The sequence below is a fragment of the Ruditapes philippinarum genome, unplaced genomic scaffold (assembly GCF_026571515.1).
Source record: "Ruditapes philippinarum isolate M1 unplaced genomic scaffold, ASM2657151v2 ctg490_1_1_1_1, whole genome shotgun sequence".
Classification (NCBI taxonomy): domain Eukaryota; kingdom Metazoa; phylum Mollusca; class Bivalvia; order Venerida; family Veneridae; genus Ruditapes; species Ruditapes philippinarum.
In genome coordinates, this window is record NW_026863657.1 from 110879 (window position 1) to 120115 (window position 9237).

General features: G+C 34.1%; 1 protein-coding gene across 1 annotated transcript; it reads right to left on the minus strand.

The window, feature by feature from the left end:
• Positions 1 to 3115: 3115 nt before the first annotated feature.
• LOC132722863 (uncharacterized) lies at positions 3116 to 9036 on the minus strand. The gene is made up of 5 exons (XM_060707448.1): positions 8979 to 9036; positions 8629 to 8704; positions 8024 to 8106; positions 3419 to 3627; positions 3116 to 3184 (listed from the first exon to the last, which is right to left on the minus strand). The coding sequence occupies exons 1-4, from the start codon at positions 9034 to 9036 to the stop codon at positions 3440 to 3442; spliced, it is 405 nt and encodes a 134-aa protein (XP_060563431.1). The 3' UTR covers positions 3116 to 3184; positions 3419 to 3439.
• Positions 9037 to 9237: the final 201 nt, after the last annotated feature.

Consider the following 9237-nt stretch of genomic DNA (forward strand, 5'->3'; position numbering starts at 1 on the left):
TGTAAAATGTTTTGTGAGAGGAGGTATTCTTAAACAAAACTTAAATATCTGAGCAGAGTTAAAGAACTATCTTGTACATTTTATTTAAGAACATTGTTTTAAATTTCATTTTAAAATGGCAATAACTATATCCTTTACATTTCACTTTAAAACTATCTGAGGATAACAAGAACTACCATTTACATTTTATTTTAGAGTGGTCGATGAGATTCCCAGATATGAAATATATCCATTCTTTTGTAATTTTAAAATGACCAATGAAAATTCTTTTTATATTCAGTTCTCCCCTGTTAATTTTACAGGAAGTCAAATTGATTTAGACAGGTCTTTGGCCGGAAAAATCGTTCTCAAAACACTTTTTATTTTATGCCACAGCAACATTTGCGATGCGGTGTCACAAACGGATCATCTCGGCCTTTATCAATTATAACATTATTGAACTGATTGAATGTGGTTGTATTTTTACCGTGAACTTTGTGCCATTGAGTTCATCTTATTTCAAGAAAAATAGAAGCCTATCATTGAAGCCAGGCTGTAGTTGTCTGTCACATGACATTAGAGGGTTTTTTTTTATTTTGTTCTTGGTTTGTTTTTTTTTTGTTTTTTTTTTCATTACCTTCATTGGAAACATGGGAACATTATGTTTTAACCTGTACGTATAAGCAAGAAAGAATAATCGTAAATTAAAACATACACGTCTGTTCAACATTAAAGTATGTATATGTAAATATATTATGTATATAGAAGTTTAATTTTGTAGATAAAATAAAAGATATTGCAAAATAAATGTATTTTCTGTCACATGTTAAAGCCCTCATGCAAAGGACAGCAAAGCAATATGCTTCTATGAAGAGAAAAAGGTTTATATGCGAATGTAGGAGTGACATCGCTGTAAGTCAGCTAGGTGATTTACAGCTGACATCGGCCCGATGTTGAGCCGAGTTGCACAACCGCCGTCGGGCGTACATTAAATGCTGATATTTGCCCAATATTGCTCTTAATATCGGACCGATATCAGACCGCTAGTATGTAGATCTAATGTTTGGTTAGTTAATTAATCAGTTATTGAAATTGGAACAGCTGGATATAAGAGATAAATATTTATCACACATGAATAACATACTATTACATAATAACTGTACAACGAAAACCACAACTACCTGCTGCCACCCTCAACTGCTAAATCTACCCAGAGTAGTTGCTTCATTACACAATAATGCAACCAAAGGAGAAGATTCAAAACACAGAAGGAATACAAGAAGGACCATCCAGGCCCGCCGACCACTCCAACAGGCTGACCCTGTAGAGTCTGATGGGCCCTGGACCCACCACTGTCTATCAGTCTTGTCATGATTTCTAATCCCCTTGTCCCGTCATCTGTTGTTGAGTCTAACTCGTGCCAACTTATCCACAGGCACGGTTGGAACTAAATACTCATGCCAGTAAATCCATGTATAACCGAGTATACCGTATCGAAAACCCTGGCCCAACCCTGTTCTTTGAGACGGGGTTTGGGTTCACATTAAAAACAATTTAGGGGAAGAATCAGGGAAACTAAAGAAAAGCATGTTTTTGCCTTTTTAGCGATACCATACTTGTTGTTTCACACAATTACGCCTTTTGAATTGCGATAAATTTTCAAATTTTACTCTATTTGATACTATATAAGCGGTTTGTACATTACCACTTGTTTTTACCTTTCCAGAAAGACGATCAACTTCGAGACAAGATAAGTGTCTCCTTTTGATATTTTGGTGACCTTTAAACGTAAACATAGATAACATATGCAATTAAAATTTAGGACGCATTTTAATTATTATAATGAAATATGAATAAAAGAAATCTCTTTTCCTGTTAAAGAAAAGGACTTTTAGACATCAATTATCTCAATGATTGACAGGTCCGCCGGGTTGCATGGAATTACAAAAAAAACATCTTATCCATTCAGTACATTTTTTGAGCACTTTAAAGGCACATTTAATATACATTTTCTTATAAATATATGTTTTAAATACCATTTAATAAGTTGTACCTTTTACTTACGTAGAACTGTCTGTGGTATTCTACTACATTTCTATGTAAAACAGATTGCGAAGGAACGTGAATAATAATATCTATCATATGTTGCGGTTCAGATTAGAATATCTGTCCCGAGGGGATCCACCAAATGGGTGGTAACGAGGCTCTACCACATTCTATCATATTTTAATTTCTTTACCTTAATAAAACAATTTTCCATGTCATTACATCCGTAACTTTTTCCTTATAATAGTGTTTAAAATTACAACTTCATTCATAACGGCGAAATTATCTCATCCGTAGCATACCATTGTATAGCACTCGACTCATCTTGCACCCCGATGTCAGATGAAATTTCCGAAATGGGTAAAATTTACGGAAACACCAGTCTGATATGTAAGAAAATGATATCGTCCATTTTGCTTAGCAACGGCCGGCCTCGTAAAAATATTTATATTATAAATTTAACATGTTTTGTTTTTTGTTTATTTGTTGTATTTTTTAGTTTTGTACACACATTTATCATTATCATTAAAATTTCGCCATGATTCACATTGCAAGAAAAGCTTAATATTTTTTTAAACGACATTATTTTTATGTTATTTTTAAATTTTCATTACTGAATTTGTTTAAATAAATGTAATAGGTCGATATTTTTTTTAATTTAGAAGGCATGCTAGTTAAACCCATACTGTATAGGAAAAAACTCTTTATTGTATATTTATTCTCCTTTGTATAAATATTTCTTATTCTAAATTATTCAAATTTTAGCAGTTACAAATATCCTTTATAAATGAAGCACACAACATTTCCTTGTTGCCCGACATGAGAAAGTGTCTTTATCTCATTATCTGCGAACACAAATCGTTATTCCCTGTCGTTTTACATGTTTTGTATGTTATAAATATGATGATACTTTAAACAACACCGAATTCCATTTTTTAATGGAATATATTACAACTACGGTCAAAAGTATGACCAAAGATATTGACATTTGTACTTCAGAATTCAGTTCAAGAGTATTATTATACGTTTAATGAACAAGTTTTAAATCAACCCTTATACTGTATAGATGAGGGGAATTATAATGAGAATAATAATTTTAAAGTTTATTTCAAATTCAAACATGAACACTGAACTCGATTTTACAGATAATCCATTTTTCCTGTAATAGAAGAATATAAAAAAACATGTAATTTTAAACTATTCTTTTCAAAAGACAACATAACATAAGGTGATTGACAGGTATGACATGCTAGACGTATTTCTAACAATCACTCACGAAATCCCGGCAATACTATCTTCAACTACCGTTCAATCAGATTAAATGACGAATAAAATGTTGGGATAACTATCTTGAAGAAGCATCGTCCTAAATTAAGATATTTAAAACAATTACCACATATATATGAGCTTCATCCTAGCAGTTCATAGAATCTTTCTCCGATATATTAACAGTCGAGGAACCAACTTGTTTGCCCATTTTGTCCTGGCAGTAGCACACAGATCCCGAACATCCCACTGATGCATAGTTACCGTTCTTGTCACAGTAGAACATTTTACCAATCATGCCGTTCTGCTGGTATGCATATTGATCCCTCGCACATTCTGAAACCAGATTAATAATATCTGTCATATGTTGCGGTTCAGATCGGAATATCCGTTCCGAGGATGGCAAGCCTCGTTACCGCCCAACGGGCGGGTTCACGAGAGACGGATATTCCAATCCGAACCGCAAACACGTGTCAGATATATTTTTTCTTGCATGCATATTCTGCCGTTATACTAGTATTTCATGTAAAATGGTTTAGCTCATCATCGAAATTGATGTCATTTCATCCATAACTATTTTCTTACAATGGCATATGAAGTAACAAATTTAATAACAACAAGGAAATGACGTCATACGCAACTCATCTGGCACCCCCATGCCATATGAAATTTCCGGCATGGGTAAAACTCACGGAAACGCCAGTCTGCCATGCAAGAAACTATTTTACAAAGTAGTACGCAGTTACTCATTCTGGCAAATTATATATGATTATAGCCCGAAATGAACCCTTAAAAGCCATCAATTACATCAAAACATAATTTATCACATAAACCGCAGCGCAGAAGTGTAATAAATCCATTCAATAAAAACGATATTACACTGGTGTAATAACATTTTGACTAAACGTCATTTGCGCTTATATAATCATAGCGTTAAAGCGTGATACTGTTAGCGTTACACTGTAGGCGCGTCCAAGAAAAAAAGACTCTTTTTAACAGTATTCCATTCTTATCTTTTTTATGTAATAAATAGAATATCATATTCGTGTAGATTCAATACTAAATGCATTGAACTCGTTCAATAAATTTAGTAATAAACTTACACTCATTAAATATCTTCTATTTATTACAGGTTCGAACTGATTAAACCTACTCATGACGCCAGTACTTCATCCGAAGATGTGTTCACAAGGCGGTAATAATAGAATCTTCAATGTGATCGTTTGCTGATGTTATTAGAACCCGTTTGAGCGAGATATATTATTTAATGAAATCTTTAAATGTCGATTCATAATTATAAGCAAAGTACGGTTCCATAATATAGTTATAATCAGAGGCTCATGGTACCCTACTTACTTGTTGAATAATATAGTTATAGATAGAATCTCATGGTTCCCTCCTTACGTGTTGGACAATATAGTTGTATATAGAATATCAATGTTCCCTAGTTATGTGTTGGATAATAAAGTTGTAAATAAGATATAATGGTTCCCTAGTTATGTGCTGGATAATTTTGTTGTAGATAGAGTCTCATGGTTCCCTACTTACGTGTTGGATAATATAGTTGTATATAGAATATCATGGTTCCCTAGTTATGTGTTGGATAATAAAGTTGTAAATAGTATATAATGGTTCCCTAGTTATGTGTTGGATAATTTAGTTGGATATAGAGGCTCATGGTTCCCTAGTTACGTGTTGTATAATATAGTTGCAGATAGAGGCTCATGGTTCCCTACTTTCGTGTTTGATAATATAGTTGTAGATAGAGGCTCATGGCTCCCTACTTAGGTGTGGTATGATATAGTTGTAGATAGAGGCTCATGGTTCCCTACTTACGTGTTGTATAATATAGTTGTAGATAGAGTCTCATTGTTCCCTACTTACGTGTTTGATAATATAGTTGTAGATAGAGGATCATGGTTCCCGACTTACGTGTTGTATAATATAGTTGTAGATAGAGTCTCATTGTTCCCTACTTACGTGTTTGATAATATAGTTGTAGATAGAGGATCATGGTTCCCGACTTTCGTGTTTGATAATATAGTTGTAGATAGAGGCTCATGGTTCCCGACTTACGTGTTGTATGATATAGTTGTAGATAGAGGCTCATGGTTCCCTACTCACGTGTTGGATAATATAGTTATAGATAGAGTCTTATGGTTCCCTACTTACGTGTTGGATAATATAGTTGTAGATAGAGGATCATGGTTCCCGACTTACGTGTTATATAATATAGTTGTAGATAGAGGCTCATGGTTACCTCCTTACGTGTTGTATAATATAGTTGTAGATAGAGGCTCATGGTTACCTCCTTACGTGTTGTATAAATATAGTTGTAGATAGAGGCTCATGGTTACCTCCTTACGTGTTGTAGAATATAGTTGTAGATAGAGTCTCATGGTTCCCTACTTACGTGTTGGATAACATAGTTGTAGATAGAGGCTCATGGCTCCCTACTTACGTGTTTTATAATATAGTTGTAGAAAGAGGCTCATAGTTCCCTACTTACGATATGTATAATATAAATGTAGATAGAGGCTCATGGTTCCCTACTTACGTGTTGTATAATATAAATGTAGATAGAGGCTCATGGTTCCCTACTTACATGTTGTATAATATAGTTGTAGATAGAGTCTCATGGTTCCCTACTTACGTGTTGGATAATAAAGTTGAAGATACAATATCGTGGTTCCCTACTTACATTTTGGATGATATAGTTATAGATAGAGTCTCATTGTTCTACACTTACGTGTTGGATAATATAGTTGAAGATACAATATCATGGTTCCCTACTTACGTTTTGGATATAAAAGTTGTGGATAGAGTCTCATGGTTCTCTACTTACGTGTTGGATAATAAAGTTGTAGATACAATATCATGGTTCCCTTCTTACGTTTTGGTATATATATAGGTTATAGATAGAGTCCTCATGGTTCCTACTTAACGTGTTGGATAATAAAGTTGTAGATACAGGTACATGGTTCCCTGTTCTAACGTCGTTTTGGAATAATATAGTTATAGATAAGAGTCTCATGGTTCTACTGACGTGTTTTGGATAATAGTAGTTATAGATAGAATGGTCTCATGTTCCCTACTTACGTGTTTGGATAATAAAGTTGTAGATACAGTAATAATGGTTCCCTTGTAAACGTTTTGATAATATAGTTATAGATAGAGTCTCATGGTTCCCTACTTACGTGTTGGATAATACAGTTGTAGATACAGTATCATGGTTTCCTTCTTACGTTTGGATAATATGACGTTATAGATAAGAGTCTCAATGGTTCCCTTACTTGAGTTGTTGGATACATATAAGTTGTGGGATAGAGTATCATCGGTTCCTAACTTAACGTGGTTGGATAATATTAGTTTTGGAAAGAGTCTCATGGTTCCCTACAGACGTGTTGGATAATATAGTTGTAGATACAATATCATGGTTCCCTTCTTACGTTTTGGATAATATAGTTATAGACAGAGTCTGATGGTTTCCTACTTTCGTTTTGGATAATAAAGTTGTGGATAGAGTGTCATGGTTCCCTACTTACGTGTTGGATATATGTAATAGTTGTGGATAGAGTATCATGTTACTGTGCTGACGTGTTGGATAATATAGTTGTAGATACAATATCATGGTTCCCTTCTTACGTTTTGGATAATATAGTTATAGACAGAGTCTCATGGTTCCCTACTTACGTGTTGGATATAATAGTTGTGGATAGAAGATCATGGTTCCCTACTTACATGTTGGATAATATAGTTGTGGATAGAGTCTCAGGTTTCCCTACTTACGTGTTGGATATAATAGTTGTGGATAGAGTATCATGGTTCCCTACTTACATGTTGGATAATATAGTTGTAGATAGAGGATCATGGTTCCCTACGTACGTGTTGGATATAATAGTTGTGGATAGAGTATCATGGTTCCCGACTTACGTGTTGGATAATGTAGTTGTGGATAGAGTCTCATGGTTCCCTACTTACGTGTTGGATAATATAGTTGTTGATAGAGGCTCATGGTTCCCTACTTACTTGTTGGATATAATAGTCGTGGATAGAGTATCATGTTTCCCTACTTACGTGTTGGATAATATAGTTGTGGATAGAGTCTCATGGTTCCCTACTTACTTGTTGGATATAATAGTCGTGGATAGAGTATCATGTTTCCCGACTTACGTGTTGGATAATATAGATGTGGATAGAGGCTCATGGTTCCCTACTTACTTGTTGGATATAATAGTCGTGGATAGAGTATCATGTTTCCCGACTTACGTGTTGGATAATATGGTTGTAGATAGAGGCTCATGGTTCCCAACGTACGTGATGGATAATATATTTGTAGATAGAGTCTCATGTTGGATATAATAGTTGTGGATACAGTCTCTTCAAAACTCTTACCCAAGACTATTCGCTTTTTTATAAATATGAATTAAGAAATCAATCCCCTTTGACAAATTATTGAAGATTTGAAAAAAGTTGAAAATCAAAAGGAATATGGACTCGAATAACGGGTTTGGATGATTGATTGGAAGGTCTTACCACCATTTGTTGTTTATTTCCATGGTGTCTTTGATTTTAACTCGACACTGTTCCACATAGACTAGTAAAAACTTCTTTAACTGTCTGTGTATTTGGTTTCCGTCTTTTCTAACTTTTTTAACTTAGAAGTTAGACAGAATGAAATTCATTAACCATGGGGTGTTGTTTGTTTTTGCCTGGACTGAATCATACTTACGACAGTCCATGGTATCTCCGGCCTCCCATCTATACACCATGTAGTCATAGAGTCTTGTACCATCAGCAGTCACACAGATTGCTCTGTTTGAAATTAAACATACACTTAGATTGATAACAAATACATGAACACACAAACACACAAGTATGGTAGACAGGCCCACGTACATGTAACCATTTTAATATTTGTTCTTATAGATGTTTAGTGGGAGGAGCGATTACCCTTCACATTTTATAAAAATGAAGACGATAAACTATTATGTTCTTTAAAACATGTTTTAAGGCACCTCTGTATAGTGTAAATAGAGACTATGTCCGTGTAGACATGAAACATGCCGTTTATAAGGACAACAGCTTCCATATTCTTTCAACTACATGTACCATATGTAACTTAAGTTATGTCAAAATAACAATATAATAACCATCATTATGCTTGTGTTGCGATTTTTTTATCCAAAATTTGAAGGAAAAATGCAAAGTGTAACATAAATTTTGTTTAATTGGTGGTTGTTGTTTTTTTTGTTTTGCTTTGTTATTGTGCCCGTTTATCAAGAGAATAGTTTGTATATATAAAACTTTATGAACGTGTATGTGAACATGACTTACTGAGATCCACCAAACTGGTATGGCTTGTATGTGCCGTCATCCTCACAACGCGGTCTCTCAGCCCGAGTAACATATTCTGTCGGTTATTAGTCGAGCATGTTATTTTCAGAAGTTGGCTGCACACGGAGCCCGCTACAAAATGTTTTCAAAACATTCCTTTCAACTAGTCCTTTTTACCTCATTAAAAATGCATTGTTTACACAGCAAAACCAATTAAAAACTAAGGTAGATTGATTGTTTTGTTGAATTTTGCAACACATTTGTCAGTTTCATTATATTAATAAGACAAATAATATTCTTACATGTAAAGTCATCAAGTTATGTTGAATTGGTCATAATTGTATATTTACGTGTCGATATGATAGCAAAATAAACGTCATATCGATAACCACCAGGTAAAAGAAGCATCTCTCTAACTCTGGAGCAATTATATGTAATTTCTTAAATCAATTATAATTTAGAAGTAAACAAATGGCGTATCTATACGACTGTTTAAGTTACGATATGTCTTAGTAATAATAACTTTATATTGTAAAACTTACTCAAGTCTCTTCCATAAAGCGTTTTACGACAAACCTGTGACTGGCAGATGAGACCTTCATCGCATAT

Bases quoted from the DNA above. Each gene is read 5' to 3' on its own strand.
- LOC132722863 (XM_060707448.1), bottom strand. From the start codon at position 9,036: ATGCTTCTTTTACCTGGTGGTTATCGATATGACGTTTATTTTGCTATC. The intron at 8,705-8,978 runs GTAAATATACAA...AATAACCGACAG, and splicing joins TTTTGCTATCATATCGACAC to AATATGTTACTCGGGCTGAG. The intron at 3,628-8,023 runs GTAAGTATGATT...ATCTGGTTTCAG, and splicing joins CGGAGATACCATGGACTGTC to AATGTGCGAGGGATCAATAT.